The sequence below is a fragment of the Tympanuchus pallidicinctus genome, unplaced genomic scaffold (assembly GCF_026119805.1).
Source record: "Tympanuchus pallidicinctus isolate F22 unplaced genomic scaffold, pur_lepc_1.0 scaffold20, whole genome shotgun sequence".
Lineage (NCBI taxonomy): Eukaryota > Metazoa > Chordata > Aves > Galliformes > Phasianidae > Tympanuchus > Tympanuchus pallidicinctus.
Window position 1 is genome coordinate 751,793 of NW_026294722.1, and position 20,845 is coordinate 772,637.

Below are 20,845 nucleotides of genomic sequence, written 5' to 3' on the forward strand. Positions count from 1 at the left end.
GGCTCGGTACCCCACACCTGGCATATATGGATGAAATAGACAAGTTGCATAAAATTTATTTTTCCACCTTGTTTTACAACATTCCCTTTTAAGTTCTTACACATCTGCAACATACAACTCCACAGAACAATAAATAATTGGCATTCATATTTCTCTTGAACAGAGAGTATATTTACACGTTGTTTAACTAGATGACAGGTACAAAACATTGGCATCACAGTAAATATCATTTTGACACCAGAATCCACCTCCCCCAATTAAAAATTAAATTAACATTTAATTTTTAACAAATTTTAACAATTAGAAATGTTCTCAAAGGCATATAAGTACACAAATTGTAGTAGGCAGTAGTAATGGACCATATTGGCAAAGTAGAACCCAGGATTTCATGCAAATCAACAGGTTTATTAACTCTGAAGTAACTAATAATGAAAACAAAATAAATGAGCCCACCCAGCTCACGCTGAAGGTCCCAGCAGGCCCTGAGATGGCCCTCACTACGCAGCCGTGAGGATGCACCAACCCCACCTGAAGGGCTGTGTGCAACAACACTTGACAACGAGCTGCATGCAGTGCAGCTCACCTGCCTGGTGCTGAGCACTGCTGGTGCAAACGAAGGATTTATGATGCACCTCGTGATGCAGCAGCTCTCTTTAAAAGATAAAGCCAGAGGATGAGCTCTAGGGATTCACACATTTAACTCACCACAGCTCCCTGATCCACCAGAGCAGAATTCCTTTCAAGAGTTGCACAGGGCAAAGGAGTTTGTCACAGCATTTAATTGCGATCGTGCAGCAGACCACAGACAAACAACACCCTCGGTGCTGCTCAGTTCGATCCAGCCACAGCTGCAGCTCTCAGCACGTAGCTCTCAACGCTGACAGGACACCAGGGATGTCACTCATCACTCAGCCCAGTTCTGATAAGGCTGTGCTCAGATTTAAACTGCTGCTGCTGAATAAAGAATGCTGCAATTCAATTGCAATACGAGCTGAGCAGAACAAGTGTTTGCAAAGATAACCTGGGGCAAACCATTGGAAATGCATGTGAGAGTAAAGGAAAAAAAACGAAAAGGGTTGCAACACACCTAGAATTACTGCAGCGATGGAAGAACAGAACAATGCGTGTCACAAAACCTGCACACCACTAAGCACAGCACGGCACAGCTTCCCCACAGCAGGAGGGGAACAGGAGCACCCAGCACTGCCATCCCACAGCAGCACTTGGGGCGCAGTCCCAAAGCTCACACGTTGCACAAACTGCTGCAGCACACACACCAGAACAACTAAAAGGGGAGGGAATAGAACACTGATTGAATCTACGCACAAGGTACTGCACACAAGAAGGAAACAATGCTTTGCTTCCAAGAAGCACAAATTATGATCAGACTAGATGAAAGAGATTAAACTAAATTTCCAACAGAGAATGCATTTATTCACGTGTACGGTAAGCAGGAGTGTGTTTATTAAACTTTGCTTTTAAAAAGATGTTTAAATAACTTAAGAGAAATAAACTGCAGATGTAAAGTGCTAAACTTGAAAAATACAACAGTCCCTCCTCCTTCCTGCTGTTCTCTAGATGGCAGTTTTAATTTTCTGGTTACTTTAAAAAACGCAGAGTCTAACCAGAGGGAAATTTCCTCCTGGATTTACAACCTTGTGCAAAGGAACCCCGCCTGCACCCCAGGACACAGCCACAGACTGCTCCCACTGCCACCCAACGGGCCTTCAGCATCACGGTTACGATGCAACAAACGTTACTGAAATCACAGGTCACTCCCTTTCTTGGTGTAAGCTAATATTTTGCAAATATGGTCCACTCAGCGTAAACTGTACTGACTTTGGGAAACAGTGAATTCTACCACAGACACAAGCCAAATATTTACAGGCGGTAGCGCAGCGCTGCTGTCCCCGTGGGATGCTCACACACACAGGGATGGGGATCCTACACAGATGCGTACCACGATGTATCTTCTGAAGGACTTCTTAGCGGCAAGAAACTGCCAAAGCATTCTTGATTCTTGTTCTTAAATCTACTGAAATCGGGTATTGACGGGGACTCAGAACATGTGCACGTCTGACACTATTCAGGAATTGCAGCAAGTCGCAATGAAGATAAACGTGAAGCACCTTTTGGCACATGGCATCATCCACAAAATGCTGCCAGCCCAACTGTTCCAAAACGGGGCTGCACAGACACTGCTTTTTATCCTTGGAGACAAACCACTGCACGGTGCAGGACTTACAGCACCTTTCCCAAAACAACCGTGTGTCACAGGGCTGCAAATGCATACTGTTATACTATTATTATTTTTAGGAACAATTCAGAAGAGAAGGAATGAAAGGCAACATTTTGAAAATATGCTTTTCTAAACTCAGGGTTTTCCTCACATGAAATGACAACGAGGCCATACGGACTGCTGCTTCCTCACCCCCAGGCTACACAAATTTTTATTTCTTCTCTAATTCCTTTGGAACTTGCTTCCCTCCTCTTTGATATTTCCTCTCCATAACTGAGAGCAAGGAAGGCTGCCCAGGTTGTCCAAGGCATTCCTCAGAGCAATCACCACACAAGCCACAGCGATCTTCAACTTGAAAACCCGAGAGGCACCACTATGGATCCACAGAGACTCCAGCTCTCCTTCTGAAACAACGCTCCCATTTTCCACTGCTTTTCACACCAGAGCCTTTCATGCCGCTTGCGACAGCGGCTGTGGCAATGGCAGCAGAAGCTGGCAGTCCATGAAAGGCGCCCTGCGTGGCACAGCGACGAGCAGGAGCGTCTGCTCCGTGCAGCGCCTGGCCCGGACGGGCTGCCCCAACAGCCCGGGGTGTGCAGGCACACAGCTCTGCCATCCCCGCCGCGGCGCCAGGCAGTGCCAGCCACCACCGTGGTTTTTGTGATGTGGGAACGAGACAGAAAGCAACTAATTTATCACAGACTCGACGGCCATTAGATGAGGAGGTCTGCCACTATTCAAGCTCGGCCATGATAGATGCACAGCCCCAACAGCAAAAGGTTCCTGTAGCTGCCGTTCTCCTGAGCTGTCTGTGCACGTGCAGCCATCCTCACTGAGTTACAATGGGGGCTGAACCTCACTACAAAAGCAAAACTCACCAGATTAAAGAATATATGTATTTTTTGCTTTGCATACAAGCCTTTGTACAGACCCTGCTCCTGCCTCTGATTCAAGTTCGGTTTTTAGAGTGAAGCCCACGGAAGGTTCTCAAAACTGCTTTCTGTAGAGACTTCGTCACGAACAACATCCACCCAGGAGTGCCTCCGCTTATTTGCAGCCCATCTTCACTGCTCCACCCTAACAGGAAACAGACCTGGTACAGCTGAGAGGAGCAGCAGCTCTGTGACCTTTCCTTTCAGTCTCCAAGGATTCAAGACAGTCTGCCACATTGTCTGTAGAACAGTACAAGAGTCTTCTCACATTGTCAACACGTTTCAAGTCTGATCAACTGCAATTTTTTTTTCCAAAGGAAATTTGCTTTAGTTTAGATAATTCTCTGCTATACAAATAAATATACAGTAAAGCTATTATGTCACCAGCTCCTTCTAACAGGAAGCACAAAAGCTAAACAAAACTCCATTTCTTCATTTTGGATTACATTTTTCTGTAGTTATCGATGGCTGGATACCACCAAAATCACCAGGGTGAGCACTGGCAGAAAATCTCAGATAAGCTCAGATTCTCAAGCGTGCGCAGACTGGAGCCCCGCAATGGGAGCAGCATGCCATAAATCAGGAATCTGTTGTCAGCACTACAGTGCATCACCTACATCAAGGGATTTCCAAGATGTAAAAAGAACGTACCTACTCGAATCGAAAAGATGAATATAAAACTACACAACACATTGCAAGGAACACCACAGATACTTAAAAAATTAAAAATCGTCAAATATAAATTTTGAGGTCAGTTAGCAGCTTTTGGATGATTTTAACCACAAGTGAGAAACCAATCATCACCATAGCTGCATGCATGTGACCCCAGTTAAGCTGAACGAAAGTGACAAAAAGTGGCTGAACCAATAAGTGCCTCCACTCTCCAAAGAACTCCCTTGTATCAGTCAGTCTCCACTCATGGTAGTTGTGAAGTCTTTTTCAATGAAGCAGCATGTAATAGAGATTACCACATGATCCTTATGCAAATATCAGACGTATTTGTTTTAGTAACAACTACACGATTTTTGCCTCTCAGCCATGTGCAGCATTTGTCTCTGGTGCACAAGGAAAGCAGCCCTAGGATGTGAGCTTTGAGTAGCTTGGAGGAGAAAACCTTCGCCTCAGGTACTTCAGGACGTAGAGGGGAAGACAGCTCACCAGAGTGATGACAGTGACTTTCCACAAGAACGACAAAGTAGCAATGAAGTAAACATCTGTAAAAAGAGAAAAACTCAGCGTCAACAAAAGTGAAACATGTTCAGGGAAGAGGCACAGAGAGGCAGTGCAATCTGGCAGCGCTTCTCAAACAGCCTCACTTCCCCCACACACAGAATTTCAAAGCTCACACGATCCCTGGTACCTCTCTTTTCTGCCTCTTTCACAAATGCCTGACCAGTTCCTGTGGGATTCCAGCAGGGCATGAAACTCATTGCAGGCAAATGCACGTGCATAGCCCATCTAAAGCATGGCTGTCCATCCCCTGGAAATACTGAACTCTCCTTAAATGGGCTACTTGTATGCTGACTCTGAGACTTGGCCACTGTTACTTGGCCGTAGTCCAAACAAACACATCTCTCAACTCAGTTCGATCTCAGAGGCACTACAAAAATAGGTACAGCATTGTTCAAGACAGAGCTAGTACACCCATCTGTAAAAGACACAGATCCAGCCCATGAACAAATTACCCTCGTGGCCTTCAGTGTAAGCAAAGAGCATTATGGAAGAACTGGTGACATCTTGTGGATTCCTGAACAAACACTGGAACAAAGCCTACAGACATGATTTGTAACTAGATAACTATCGGGGGATCTGGAATTCCTCCTTTTTCCCTTTAGCCATGGAGACTAAATGGATTAACTCCCTTCCAGGCAAGGTTGTTTTTTTTTTTAAAAAAAAAAAAAGATAAAAAAAAGAGAAGGGCCTATGAAGAAGCAGATAAAGTTGGGTAAGCTTTAGGAGACAGTTACTTCATCCAGCTAAAAGGCAAAAGTCTTCAAAGCAAGAGGAGGGGATCAAATTTGCACTCTCAAGTCCAGTTCACACATGGAAATAAAAGATTGCTATTCCATATGACAGCTGATATGTGGTGAAGCTGTGAAAGCAAGGATAGGATTCACTGAGCAGCATACAGCCTACTCACTAACTTTATCTCCTCTAGCACTTTGCTGTGAGAAGGAACCATAAAACATCCTTCAAATCAAGAAGTGTTTATTCTGGACAGAAGCATCACCATTATAATCACGTTGACATCATCAACTTTCAAATCCAACTAATGTTCTTACAGCCCAGTTAACTATTCAGGTCGTAAAGCAACTGGATGGAGAAAAGGCATTTAACCTTACCGATAAATTCATGTAAGAAGACCAGAGAAGCTATGTAGCAGGAGAGACTAAGCAACTCAGCCACTATCATGAGCCAGTGCCATGTCTGGATCGTCAGTGCCACCATCAGTAACTCTGTGAGGATCAACGATGTGAAGGAAATGGCGACAATGTGAACAAATTCAGACTCAAAGAGGAGGAGTGCTCCGTACATGATGATGCTACCTGCAGGAGAGCAGCAGACCCATTGAGTGTTTTACCCTAACACCAGTCAAAACTCTAAAAACCTACTGCTAAGTCTTGGAGAGGTTGAAACACAGCTGTGTCTTGAGACTGTCATTACATTCCACAGGTTTCATGAAAAACAAGGAATCCGTTACTATTTAGGAGAGAACTGATAAGACGACGGGGAAAAAAGTTACTGCACAGATGCCCAGATTGTTGTATTAGTCTATCATATTCACAGACATGTGGAAACTGGAAGTGAATGCACAGTATTTTGGCAGCTGGTAACTTCTATAGTCATGAAAATCCATCCTCCCTGAAAAGCAGCTGGTCACTACTCAGAAGCTGGAGGATATCAAATATTGCTAAGACCCACTGCATTGCCTCAGCGCTCAGATGGAAGCAAAGTGCACACAAGTTAGCTTCTCTTTGCCTACTTCAGCCAAGTTCTCTCCTCCTTTACACGTCTCCCTAATAGAAGGGCACACCAAAGCACGATTAACGTTGCATTGTTTCACGCTCCTATTCTGGCTTTAGCTGGAGAATGTTCACTGCGCCCTGCACGGCCACCTGCACAAATAACTCATGTTACCAGCATGAGTAATCTGCACCAACATCCATCACACCAGGCTCCTTTCAAAAGGAAAACCTGCAAGTGACCAGAGCTCAAGCCACGAAGTTCAAATCCAGCTGTGAATGTTCCAAAATTTAGGGCTGCTCAAGTTTTTAGTCAGTCTCATCTCTGCTAGCAACTAGTCCAATTGTTTTCTAGATATTGAGCACAGCAGAAGTGAAGTCAATTTTGCCAAATACCATAGCAAGATAGTGGGAGAAATCTTTCCCTCACTTCATCACCCTCTGGCCTTAGCTCTCCACCACTTGTGAGCTCTCTGTAAATGCCGTGGCCTCGCCATCGCATTCACCCCGCAGCAAAAGGCGCTAGCCCTGTCACGGGCGCTACTGCATTAGGTTTCAGAAGATAACATTAACAGAGCTTTTGTATTCTTGGTTTCACTCCCTACAGAGGATGGTAACATCATTTAAACCAGTAAGAACTAGCTGCTAACTTTGGCACGTTTATGCTGACTCTTGCTGATAAAGGAGTGCTGGAAAACAAGACATTCTGTCACAGGATCACGTTGCCATTTGAGCTTTGTAGCTCAACACCACCTGCGTGCTTCCTGTGATTCCCTGGTTAACAGTTAAAGAAAGGATCGAGTTGGAGGATACTTGATTTTTAAAAAGGCAGTTTGAAAGACAAGGCCTTCTTAGACATATTCCCCAGTTAGCACATCCACTGCAGGAAAACGGATGTGCTGTTTTTAGGGCATTTGCTTAACTCTCTTAGCAGCTTAATTAGGACATATGCGACACGATCAAGTCATTGAGCTCTACTCCAGCCCTTAATTACAGCTGTCTACAACGTAACCAGAACCACGGCTGCTACTAACAGACAGGGTTTAGACAAAACACGCAGATATGCAGATTCTGTGTTTTGTATACTGACTAAACAGCAAACACATAGGATTAGGAATCTGTTTGGAAACAAGGGACAAGTCACAAGCTCCTCCTTACAGATGGTGCAACTGTAGCACCAAAGGGAACCTGCACAAAATCACAGGGGAAATAAAGCACAGTGCTTTGCACTTCTAACGTCACACAGTGTATGACAGTGATGATCAGTTGCTAATATTTATCTTTACATAATTTCTTGCTTTGGTAGTGCTGCCAAAATTTTGAGACAAAAATATGATGTTTATTCATATATATGATGAATGTTTATTCACCATACTAAAGATGCATTGCTAAATTCACTTAACTTCTCACAATACAAACATACTCATTAGAACTTGAAAAAGTACAAGCAAAAGTTGATTTCTCACCTTGATAGATGCTTATTAAGACCCATATCAAAAATGTTTTGTATGACAATGGTCGTCCCTAAGAGGGGGAAAGAGAAAAAAAAAGCTGTGTTGGGGGTTTTCTGCTATGAACATTCCCTTATAGATCAATCTACCAATTAATAAAAAGAGAATTTGAAGTGATTTGGAGAGAAAACAAGCCAGATCAACCAACCCTGAGGTACTGTCCTTCTATTCTCGTTTTTCATGATGCATGAAGGAGGCCTGGGACCATGGATGCTCACAGCTTGCACAGATCAGTACAATCTCTTCCTCACTGCACACACAATTAATTTAGTGCAAAGACGCCTCCTGAGTCCAGTCATTGTACTGGGAAATATAAGATGTGTGCATCCACAAAAGTGTAGATATTAATATTGTACTTCAATACACAAATCACATCATACTGAAGGCAGATAGGTTTTAAAAAACCTTCTCCAGCCAACATAGCTATACCAGTACAAAAAACCCCTATGTTTAGACCAGGCCTAAGGATGGTTGGAGAATTAGTGGTTTATGACATCAGAGACAACATACAAGTGAAACCAGATGGAGACTTATTCAGGCTGCTGGAAAAACAGGCTTTGTTTTTAAGAGTATCTGTTTAACAGAAATCCTTGAGGGAAACGATCTGCTGAAGACTCAGTCCATCCTTTCCTTCAGTTAAGAAAGATGTTCCCAGGCCGCATACCCAACTATTCCAAAAATTTTCCAGAAAAGAAAAAAAAAAAAGAACCAAGGACAAGATTTACCTTTCTGATCTATCTATGGTAAGTATCAGAGAAATTTTGTTTTGTCTAAGGAGAAAGAAAGACCTTTGTCTTTCATGCCCAAGCAACAACAAAACACACAGCAACCAAATTCTAGGTCCTAGGGGTTGCATGACCCCGAAGGCAAATTCCAGGAAAATGCGTGATAATCTCCTCCCTTCTCCAAAAAAGATCCCGTGCTCCCACTCCCTGTCCCTGTTTCTGGCTTTAGAATGCAGACTCCATGGCGATTTCTCCTCCCCCTTACTTTGAAAAAAATCAGTAATGCTATATACTTCAAATTTCCCACAGAATGCAGCTATTATTTCCCATCGGTTTTCAATAAGCTGTATTTCATGTACCATTCAATAGCAAACTGTACAGAAATCTGGCTGTATCTGTTAATTCAAACTTCCCTTTGAAACAACTTTGCTTGAAAATGCTTATGTCCAGTGATGAGTTTCATATCTACTGATAATACATTTGATTTAAAACATTTAGAGAGTTTCCAATCAAAATCCAGTTTTGCCCTAAGCCAAAGCAAACAAAAATTGCTCATACCTTAAGAAGATCTTTGTAGAGTTCTGGGTACAGCATTGCAACTTCAGACTTAACATCCTTGTCCAGGACCAGGGAAAACACTGGAAACATGGTGTAAATTGTGGAGTACCTGAGAAGGTAGAAGGCTGATGAATTTTTTTTTTTAACTCCAGATAAACAAACAGAAATGCTAACGTTGGGAATGGAAATACAGCATCCAAGTATGAAAGGATGTACTATAAAACTTGCAAATGAAGCAAATGAGTTTTGCACATAGGAAAAACCTGTAGGATTTGCATTTTGAATAGCTTGTGATTAGAAACATTCATGGACAGGTGATTGGTTCAAGTACTGCAAGTGATGTTATGGGTTTATTAACAAAGCCAAGGACAGACTTGTGTCCATCCTAAACTCCACTCTACAGCTCACGCTGGGTTCTGCTTGCACCAGAACAGAGCGGGGATGAACGTGCTGGTTTGGGTTGTTTTTGTTTTGTTTTCAATCATGTACACCACAGCCTATGAAGTAATGGCACTGCAGGTGCAATAGCAGTGTATTTGACTGGTATCTCTCAGCTTCCTGCAGCAACCAATTCCACCTGCTGAAGGCTTTGAGCTGTCCCCCAGCTGGCACTGCTGGGTGCTGGCTCTCCTTGCTCACAGCTCCAGCCCACAATGACCACCTCTCTGCTTTTCACCAGGAGTTCCTCCTGGAACAAGGATTGCTATTACTGTCTGACCTGAATGTGACACTCTCCTTCTAGAGTGAAAGGCTTCTAGAAGTGTCTGCACTGTGTTGGTGTCTTTACTCAGCTCAGAGGAGCAGAGAGAGATGGGAATGGATCACACCTTTCCAAAGCAGTACTGTGAGATATGCACACCTTGCATATTAGTTAACCCAAATCCATCACTATGCACATGTTTTCCACACTATTAATAAAATGTGAGCTCTCACCCAATGATGAGAAAGCCTTGGTAGAGAGGGACTGAAGCAAAGTAAAATACTGATGAAAAAACAGCCTAGGAAAAGAAAAAGAAATAAGCTTTTCAGGCATTAAATACTGCACTTCATGTAACGGCTTAAAAACACACTCTGTTCAAACTGAAAAGTACTTGGAGCTGGCTCTCCAAATTCCTGAGACAAAGAAGAATGCAGCATCAACCCTTTCTATTCCCACAAACCTTGGATGAAATCTATGTTTAATAGCAAACACTGGAGAACTGGACTTGGAAAACATTTTGTGATGCAGTTCCAGAGAAGAAAACACAAAGTTTTCTCCAGAGCCCAGTGCTCTGATCAAAGCTGTTCTGAGCCATAAAGGACAGGTGTGCACTTCCTCGTGCCTCTCTCCCCAGATGATGCCTTTACAGTGTAAAAAGAATTAATGCTCGCTCATACAGGCTACAAACTCCAACGAACTGAAGATTAATTTTTTGTCAATTAAGGAAATTATAGGTTTGTATATATATATAAAATATATATATATATATATATATATTTTTTTTTTTTTAAGTTTTGGATACATTTCTGCTGCTGAAGCAGCTTCTTTGTCCTCTTGAGTTTCAGTCTCTCGTTTCCACTTATCCCTCTCCAACATGTTTATTCTAAAAAGATGGGAGGGAAGAATGAGCTTTCTCAAAAAGCTCAAGTATTTTATAAAACATTTTAGTACTCTTGAGGAATGTGTTTGTACTCCATGGCACAGGAATATACATCCAGAGAGCAGCCTCCATCTAACTGTAACTTAGGCCAGACCCCATCAGCCAGGTGCTTACCTTTGGTCCCACTGTTTGAAGACCTGACCCAAAAACAAACCTGGAAATCAGTGCATGTACTCAGCAGAGGCCTTAAGAGAACTGTCCTCCCTCAGGTCTTCAGTATTTCACATCATTACCAAGCCACACTGCAACACAGCAGTGTTTCCTAAGGCAAAGTATTGTTTGTCCAGTTTTGGAAAACTTACTGATGTTTGTCCAACAAGAAGATCTTGTGTGCTTTCATAACAAAGTAACAGTCTCCAACCCATGAAAACTTTCGTAAGAAACAGTGGCACTCAAACTGAAAAGAACAACCTTTGCTTTTTGCCTTTTTTAGGCCACCTCTTCAAGGGAAAAGCCCCCACGACATTACCTCACCTGCATTGTGCTGATGCACAGGCTCCTGTGGATTACAAACTGACTGAGAGCTGCAGACCGTTTGTAGCTGTTCCGCCCGTGCACCATCAGTAAACGACCCAGATGTTTAAACTGAGTGATAGAGAAATCTGCCGCGAGCGATGCTTGTTTGCCTTCCTGCAGACAACAGCAAGCAAAGCAGGGTCAGATCATTTCATTACTGGAAACAAAGAAATATATTACTCCTACTAAGTTACCACGACAGAATTTTCCACGACAATGTGCAATACGTTAGGTGGGGAAGAGTATTACCTCAGCATTTCTGCCTTCCACCACAGCCTTTAAGCAAAGACAGAAGTATGAAAAGAATTCCCGTTTGACTCCTGGCCTCCAACTCTAAGCAGCCCTCTGGATTATGATTCACAACATGCACGTTACACGGCACTCATTTTGCACCACGTTGGTTCTGATCGAATGCTCAGTCTCAGCAGCTCTCTCAATGTGTTCTGGCACGCTCTAAGCAGTCTTTACCACCACCAAACCCAGTCCTTTCACTTGGAACAACATCACATGCAGGAACTAGAGCTCTAACCTGGAGCTTTCTAAAGTAACACAATCCACATTAATTGCATCTGTAGAGTGCATGCTATTCAAGCAATCATAACCCCAGTGTTCGGAGCACCTGCACGTGATGAAAAATCCCAAAATGAACATGGTGGTCCAAGCTCAGGGAATCTCCCAGTAATCAAATAGGAAACTCCAGCTCTGCTAAAACTGCTTGTGACTTCATTACGACTGATTATTCTTGTGGAAGCCTCTTCACTTCCTTGCACAGATTTCTGAGGATTCATGTAAGAGCCACTTGCTAACAAGTTTCTGAATTGCTTCAGGAAGCCTTATTAAGCAGAAGGAAATCTCACCTTTCCTTCAACTCCAACTCCACAGTCAGCCTCCTGAATCATGCTCACATCATTCCCTCCGTCACCTGCAGGTCACAGCATGGATTAATTGGTAGTTTAGCTACAAAGATGACTTTCAGCCTTATCAAAGGTGCCTGGACCAGGCTGTAATACCAGAAGAAATACTGAACTCTGTTAACAAAAGCAGGATTTAAAATTAGCACTTGGGAATTTTAATTCTTTCAGAAGGTTGTCATTTGTTTCATTTACAGACCCACGTGAATTGGAGGTCAGTGATGAGTTAACTGTCTGGCAGGCGTACAACTTCACCTGCGATGCTGACATAAAGCTCACGTTAACAATAACACTGTATCTGATGAAGCTCAAACTGTGTTGTGCAAAGGCACCACCCCAAACATCCGTGCATCTCTAGATGCAAATCTGCATCTTATCCATCATCCCACACACACGCATAAGAAGTTCCTTATCTTAGCATTTCCAGGGTTATGGGATGACACCGTGCTACAGGTACCTGCTCACTCACCCCTGGTGAGAGTGAAAGATCTCCTACTGCAGGGTACACAGCTAAAACACTCTTCTTTCTGACTTCAACCTTCGTCTGTTGTAGCATGAAGCTGTCAGAAGTCAGATTTCTAGAGAAACCCAACAGTTTTCATGGAAGTCCAACCCGCTTAAAACACTCTTCAGCCTTTCCATATCAGCCACAGCCACAGATGCCCTTACAGACACTAAACCACAAACTCCTCTCCTAAGAGGTGAGCAGGAGGACACCAGAAGGAAAACAAAGCTGTTTTTCAGGTTCCTCTCAAGCACTTACCTACGGCACAGGTGAGCTTGCCAGTCCTTTCCTGCAGCAAACGCACGATCTGGGCTTTCTGCGTCGGAGCACACCTGCAGCACACGACGGCAGGGCACTGGCAAGCCAGCTCCATGAACTCGTACTCATAGTATTTCAGACACACCTAATTTACAGAGATCAGAAGCATCACTGACGTTTGTCCCACAGACGCTCCTTTACAGAGGTGAAACACAGGCTGCTGCTGGGGCAGCGCGCAGCCCTACCTCCAGCGAGTCACCAGAAATGACCAGCGCGCAGTCGTGCTTCCGGCGGAAGGCGTTCAGCTCCAGGTGGGCCTCCCCACGATTTGTCACCTGCAGGGAAACACGGCGTGAGGGAGGGGCTGCTCTGCTAGGCTGAAAGCAACGGGACAAACAGGAGCCAAGGGGGGCAAAGGCAACCCAGACAGGCAGCACGCTGATAAACGAGAGGGGAGAGAACGCTGGGTTGAAAGAAGAGCTGAGAGCTGCGATCTCAGCCTCCCTCCTGTCCCAGAATTTGGTGTCCTGAGCAGATGCTGAGAGGGGCACATGGTGTTACTCACTAGCCTGAATATGTGGATGTCCTGTGTGCGCGTCACCAAATGCGCGTTCTTCGCTGTACACGTGGCTGTCTCCAGCTTATCCCCCGTCAGCATCCACACCTGAAATCCAAGCATTCACTGTGTGAAGCACAGAACTTCAGAGCCACGTCTGCAGGACATCCAGATGAAAGGACTCTTAGGATACACATACACACATTTTCTTTCTATAAAGAAGCCCCATTTTAATACGCACAAGAAAATTCTCACCGATTAAAATCAAGATTTTTAGAGGCCAAAAGGCAAAAGAGGTCACCAACTACACACAACTTGCAGTTTTTCAAGATTCTGCTGATATAACCCACAAAACGCAATCTAAGGAACATGTTAACACGTGTTCATGTCCCACCCCAGCCATTTCTTCTGCGCTGAAACAAGCAGGCCCTTCTGCAGAAATATCCCTCACGGCCCTGCCTGCAATGTGGATGATGCAACTGGGGTTAGCTCACTGCTGATGTGTGCATCTGGAACAGACTGAGTTGGTTTTGTGTTAAGGTTTTTTTGTCGCTGTTCTTTTTTTTTTTTTAATATTTTTTATTTTACATATACATAAATATACACACACAGCTTCTTTTATTTTGTGCTGGCAAGGGGGGGATGTTAGAAAGCAATGCCAGCAGCCATACTCAGCAGCAATGCTCTGCTACAATCTGGCAGAGAATTCCCTCCATACTGTAAATATGTCAGTTTGCTGGTTGTTTTTCCTTTGGCTTTTGTTGCCTTTTTTACTGCATGGCTGTTTTCACAGTTTCAAGGAGAAACCCAGGAATATTTAAACCTTAAAAAAAAAAAAATGAAGAAGAATAAGAAAGAAAGAAAAGAAAACGTGCACAAAGACTCACTTATTTGTTTAACAATCTTAATTTGGGCAATGATTTGATCTCAGCAGAACGGTCCCTGAGATGAATTATCAGACTGCCTCCAGCTGTGATTCACCTCCTGCGTGCCCTGTGCTCACAAACCCCCAGCAGCAGCGGGAGGCAGCGCAGGGTGCGACCCACACACAGCTCCCACCTGGAGGCACACAGCACTGCTGAGCAGCTCGGCTTTCTGCTGTGCCCAGTGAGCGGCTCCAGGTCCTCCTGTCTGTGGGGACGGCTCCAAACTGAAAGCACTTCTGCAAGCTGTTCCTAAGCCAGGAATTCCACTTCCAAACTAAATCCCAAGCACAGCCCTGCTGTTGGATTTACAGTACAGCTCTAGACTTTGGTACTGAAAAGTAGAGAACCCACAAACAGAACCTTTTACCTACTTTCCTTGTTCAAATCTGAACGGTTAGTCCATCTTTTTCCCCTTTTGCGAGCCCGAGATCTGAACGGCAAGTTCTCAGGGTGGAAAACTAAGCCTGGAATCCTCCACCAGCGGGCACAGCCGGGTCGTTACTGCCCGCGTCGGATGCAGGAGCCCAAAAACCTCGACGTGCTCCCAGCCCCTCATTCTCTTGGCTCAGGCTCCCCCTCGTGGCTGCTGTGCAGCACTGACACCCGCGCCCCAGCGGCAGCCCCACTTCCAGCACGTCCTGTGCCTGAAGTTGTGCACAAACATCAACCAGACTCATTGGTCCGGCTCACAAACGGCACCCACTCAGAAATTTACCCCAGCACAGCCCCAAACCGTTCCCATTTTCTGCCTGCAGGACAGCAGAATCGGAGGGGCCAGGTGCTCCTCCAGGGGTGGGTTAGGCAGACCTTAATGCCAGCATTCCTCAGCGTCTCCAGAGTGGGCCGGACGTCTGCCTGCAGCTGGTCCTCCACGCCGGTGAGACACAGCAGCTCCATCTCCATCTCGAGGCTCTCGATGACCGTGGCCACCTTCAGCGAGCGGTCGTGCACGCTGAGTTTTGCCTGGACGTACCGTGCCTGGGGACAGGGCAGACGCAGCCACATTCAAACAGCCAGCTCAAATTTTTGTGCAATACAGGGCTAGGCAGCACGACCCCCAAAGCTGTCTGTCAGCTGTCGTTCAGAGACACCTCCTGGAGTGGCCCATTAGCACCAGGTGCTGCTAAAGAATGGGCTGGAAGTGTTTCAGGTAGTCTGTCTGTATCCTTCTGTCCTGGCACATGTAGAAAAGCCTGGGAATGACCCCCCAGCAGCTCAGGGCTGCAGTGACTGACCCTTCCCCAAATGAGGGTCACAGAGAATCCAAAATCTCTCTACCACCCCATCGCTGTGTTTGCCCACAGTTCCCTCTCATATCTTGCCTGCCCACAGGAGCCCATCTAACAAATCCCCACACAAAGCCTGGCTGTGCTGGATGTGGGATGTTTGTAGCTTCCCCCAATGTCAAAATGCAACAGTGCATATTAAAAGCCAATACACTGCCCAGACAAACACTATTTGCCTAACAAATAATGGATATTTGCAGAACATGTCACGGCAGAGGATTATAAAGCAGGAACTGGGAACTGTTGTGGAGATTCCTGGATGGGATCCAGTTTCCTACATATCACTTTAAAGTCACTTTGATTAAAAGAACAGCAAGACACTGAAAAATGGCAATTCTAGCAGAAGGAGTAAGGAGATGAGAGGCAGCATTATCATGAAAGGTCTGTGAGAGTCATTTCTGCAATTATTAGTTTAAGAAAAGAAAAAGAAACAAAAAACAAGAAACTTACTTCAAAGTCTTGATACTGCTCTTCAGTGAGAGACTTCTTGGCTACAACAAGAACCCTCAGGCCTTCCCTAGCCATGTTACCACACTGGAAAGAAGAATCACATTGTAAACCATAAACTCTATCTCAAGTAAGATGATTTATGCACAGCATTTCAGTGACTGCAATGCCAGATAGCAGGTTAAGAAAATAACTGTCCCATTTGAGCAACCCCAGCAAGTCTACAACATCTGATAAAGTGCATGATAAACTCAAAAGGAAAAAAAGGAGATCTGCAATGGTTTGCAATCTATCCCAGTGATCAGAAACAAAACTGTCCCCTCTGCCATATCACTGCTGCAAAAACAGCCCCACTGATTTCGTCTGCTCTGCCTCTAAGAGCACAAAACTTTGATTTGATGGCTTGGAATCTATGGCCATAAACTCAATAAAATAAGGCCAATGCATTATTTCTATGAACATCAAGGCGTGGGGCTGGAGAGAACCAGCAACCAAAGCCACAGCTACAAACTGTGTGTCAGTATTACTGCAAATCTGATGCAAAGCTGCAAAATGGAGTTTTGAAACTAAAAGACTTTTTTCAGTCAGAAATAAATCCAGACACAGAATCAAGATAATGACAAATGTGGTGACCTTGAATGGCAGTAAGTTTTGAGTAACATCCATTTTATTTATGGACATTACTCTGCACTAAGCATGTTGAACTTGCAACCCGATTTCCCTGTTACTGCATATGTGTTTGGCCAAAGACGAACCCACTGAAGCACGCATGATCTTTTGGCCTGCAGGTATTTTAGCACTTGTCTCCTTTGTGGCAGAATGACAACAGAAGCTTTGTCAGGTGCTGCCCTGGTAGGAGAAAAGCACTTACACAAGGAACCCCCATGCTAAGAGAGTCTGCCCCATACCTCCTCTTCCAGCCAGTCGTTGTACTGCACGATCCCAGCCATCACCACGTCTGCTCCCTTCATGTAGAAGGTGATCTCTCCCGTTGACTCATCCTGAAGAAGCAGAAGAGTCAATGCTGGGGCAATATTAGCTCCCTTGGAGCGGGCTCAGCAAGGTAAGCAAGGAGTTTTTCACAAAATCACAGAATCTCAGGGGTTGGAAGGGATCTCAAGAAATCATCGAGTTCAACTCTTCTGCTAAAGCAGTTCCCTACAATGGGTCGCACAGGTGGGGTCCGGATGGGCCTTGAATATCTCTCCATAGAAGGAGAATCCACCTGCTCTGTGGGCAGCCTATGCCAGTGCTCCATCACCTTACAGTAAAGAAGCTGTTCCGCATACTGGTATGTAACTTCCTACGTTCAAGTTTTAGGCCACTGATCCTTGTCCTATCACTATGCACAACCAAGAAGAGCCTGGCCTCATCCATTTGCCTCCCACCTCCCTTCAGATATTTATAAACATTTAACAGATTTCCCTCAGTCTTTTCTCCAGGCTAAACAGACTCAGGTTACTCAGCCCTTAACCATAAGGGAGATGCTCCAGGCTCTTCACCTTTGTGACCCACTGGACTCCTTCTAGGAGATCTGTCTTTTTAGAACTGGGGAGCCCAGAACGAGATACAACATTCCAAATGTGGCCTCAGCAGAACAGAGTAGAAGGGGAGGATCACCTCCCTCGACCTGCTGGCCACACTCTTTTTAATGCAACTTAGAACAGCATCAGTCTTCTTGGCCACAAGGGCACCCTGCTGGCTCCTGCCCAGCTTGTTGTCCACCAGAACACCCAGGTCCTTCTCCACAGAGCTCAACACAACAGTCACAAAAGTATCTTCAGCACTGGGTCAGGCTGAAAGCCCCTATGGCCCAGCACCTTGTCCTGGGGCTTGGAGATGCTACTCAATTGGAATTCAGGCACTTGCAGCAGGAATTCAGACAAGTGTGATCAGCTTCTCAATCAGCAAGATGTGATCCTGACTGTGTGTGCCTTCAGAACAACCTCTGGCCCTACTCTGAAAACCTGCTTCATACTTATTGAAACAATAAAACAGATGCACAAAGCTTAACAGACTGAAAGTCACTCTAATCTGCCCCTGTTACATTATACAGTACGGGCATAATTACAGTTTATGCTTGCTGCAGAAAGGTTAGGTTGCTGCCTGCCTTATCTGATAGAAGTAATTTGCAGGCTGCAAGCAAAGCGTATTTACATTACCACAAATTAAAAAATCCCTTCTAACCAGGCAGATATCTAAGGAGGTCACAGCTATCAGTATTACAAGCTAATGGAAACTCTGGCAATTTCCTCAAAGGAGACAAAACAATGAGTGAGGAACAAACCGCTCCATCAACCAAGATAGCCACCAGGGATAGGAAGAAAATAAACTTCACACACAAAAACAAAAAGCCCAGGAGGGTCTGGAAATGCACAGCCATGAACAAAGGAGGAGAAATTTAAAAAAAAAGCACACAATAAACGCTGTTTCATTTTTGCACTACATAATATGGGTATCAGTTTGTTCTGCCATTACTGAAACCGGTGATGACAACTCTCCCACACACCGTGCAAGTCAGCAGGTAAAAGCCTGATGTCCCATGGCACCAGTGAGACAGAATTCACTTCCACAGCAAGAAAAAGCAGCACCTGATGCTGATACTAAAAATCCAAAGAGGAAATAGAAGTGTCTTGGCTGGGAAAATTAAGTGGCCAAGGATCCTTTACTGAGCATTTTAACCAAGCTCAAAGATCTTCATGAGTATGATTCTTATGATTAAGCTTCAGAATCCTTTTCAAAGCCCTGAAGCATTCAGCCTTCATGGACCAACAGCCACACATCCCACCTCCCCAGAGCAAAATGAGTGTCGCTACCAAAACGTCCTCAAATAAAACACCACACATTTTGTTAGAGGTAAAGGTAAGGGTGTATCTATTCAATTATTTGATTTAGAAGCGTCTACCAACATCTCTGTAGGAAACTGCATAAGGACTCCACTTCCTGTGCTGCAGAACTGGCTAAGATAGCTGAGAGGTTTTGTCCAATATAAATACTGTATCAGCTATCTCCTTGCATTAGTCATTTCCTCTCAGCAAGTTCAGTAGGAGGTTACAGCGTTCTCATATTATGGTGAGATCGCACTATAAATCCACACAGAGATTTGCCAGTTACATTGTTTTGGAGAAGCATCTTTTTCCACCATGGTCTGATTCTGGCCGCAGTTCAAAGGCTTCTCTCAATTCCAGATACGACAATAGCACTATCTTTGCTTTGCAACAAAGATCATTCCACATGGGTAAGGGGAAAAAAAGCAAAGAGAAAGAAGAATGGAAAAAGTTGTGGTCAAACAAACAGGCCTCCTTACAAGAAGATAAGTAAGTAAATAGCAGTGCAAAGAGCGGCTGCTTTGTTAAAACAGGACTTCTTAGAACTGAAATAAGCAGCTAAAGAAATGACAGTTGATCATACATAACAAACAGATCTTGCAAAAATATCCCAAGCCAGGCAACATCTGCTGCTTGTTTTCGCTATTGACTACGGCTTTATTTACTAAGAGCTGTGCGTTGGAGGAGACCTTTTTTGTGAGGGCCAGAGAGGACAGGAGCAGCAGGAGAGCTGCGGTCCCTGCGAGGATTCTGTGCCACTGCCCAGCGCTGTGCGTGTTTCACTTACTGAAATCCCAGACCCAGGTCGTGCAGGAAGCCTGGCGAGGCACTGACAATGGCTCCTGCTGCCTGAAAAGTGGCAGTTTCTCTGAACGGGCAATAGCTGCATGGATAAGCAGAAAATACCATCACCTGACTCCTACTTGGTGCAATTCTGAGTGCAGTTTGGCTCTGCAGCTGCTCTCTCCCCCCTCCCAGCACATTGCTTCTGTTGTCTCCTTGACACTTCACGCTACTTTCCCTTTTTTCCAGCTTTTAGACACACAGCACAGCAGTAAAAGATCTGCTGAAAAGGTAACCACCTTGCAAGCCATGGATCAAAACCAACATGACTGCCCACACATGTAAATATGTACATTCAATAGTTTTATTTATTTGTTTAACTATTCTTAACGCAAACTGCCTTAAGACAGTATTTTGGAGCAAGGTAACATACAGGCAGTCAACACCTGCTCCTCAAACCCCGGTTCTGCATGGGCTGCTATAGCAGCACAGCAGTAGCTCACAGCTGCAAAATGAAGACATTTAACGAGCACAAAGGGTGGGCACTGCTTCTGCTAACAGCACAAACCTGTCCTACAGACACCGGCTCTGGCCCTGGCATTGCTCCTGCTGACCAGCAGTGGGAGTTGTGCTGTTTTCTTCAGCAGTGCTATGTTAAATACAGCAACACACAGTAGGCAACCTTTTCTTCCTAAATGAGAGGAATGCAGCTAACAGTTATTTCAAAAGGCATAAACTTCAAATCACTGCTTTGTATCTTATTGTTTTACTACACATAAAGGAGGGGGGATAAAAGGGAACCTTTCCACTTAGACAAGAAAGAATTTCAGATATTCCATTTCTCCGCTGAGCACACAAACAAAATTTAATGAAACGTTCTCTGGTTTCTTACACTTCTGACACAAGAACAAAAGTCTGTGCTTTATTACAAGCAGTGGTGGAGGAAAGAGTATTTATAGCTCATCTTTTTCTTCTAGGACTTGGAAAGGCCACCTGAAGTCTCCGCACGGCTTTCACTTAAGATACAATCCAGCTGAAGACGCTGCGCTTGCTGCTCGTGGCAGCTGTCCCATGCAGCACAGCACAGCTGTGTGTCCAAGCACATTCAGCTGGGGCTGTACACTCAAACATTTAACACACTGCATGCTTTGCATGAGCTCGGCCCATCAGCCCATTTCAACAAGCATTCCTGCCCCCAGGCAGGCTTTAATATTCCCAAGCCTGGAACAACTTGAAATATGTACTCGTGCCACCATACTGA

At 44.6% G+C, this 20,845-nt stretch overlaps 1 protein-coding gene across 2 annotated transcripts in view; it reads right to left on the minus strand.

Annotated features, from left to right (window-relative positions):
• Positions 1-38: 38 nt before the first annotated feature.
• The window catches only part of ATP9A (ATPase phospholipid transporting 9A (putative)), a 52,558-nt gene continuing 31,751 nt past the window's right edge, over positions 39-20,845 (minus strand). For both annotated transcript variants that reach the window (XM_052683422.1, XM_052683423.1), the window contains exons 16-28: positions 16,882-16,974; positions 15,977-16,060; positions 15,048-15,218; positions 13,324-13,422; positions 13,004-13,093; positions 12,759-12,903; positions 11,942-12,006; positions 11,043-11,198; positions 9,862-9,926; positions 8,929-9,037; positions 7,601-7,658; positions 5,514-5,717; positions 39-4,385 (exon numbers count right to left, since the gene is read on the minus strand). In XM_052683422.1, the coding sequence (XP_052539382.1) occupies positions 4,249-4,385; positions 5,514-5,717; positions 7,601-7,658; positions 8,929-9,037; positions 9,862-9,926; positions 11,043-11,198; positions 11,942-12,006; positions 12,759-12,903; positions 13,004-13,093; positions 13,324-13,422; positions 15,048-15,218; positions 15,977-16,060; positions 16,882-16,974 (1,476 nt within the window). In that variant the 3' untranslated portion in view covers positions 39-4,248. The remainder of the gene's footprint in view (positions 4,386-5,513; positions 5,718-7,600; positions 7,659-8,928; positions 9,038-9,861; positions 9,927-11,042; positions 11,199-11,941; positions 12,007-12,758; positions 12,904-13,003; positions 13,094-13,323; positions 13,423-15,047; positions 15,219-15,976; positions 16,061-16,881; positions 16,975-20,845) is intronic.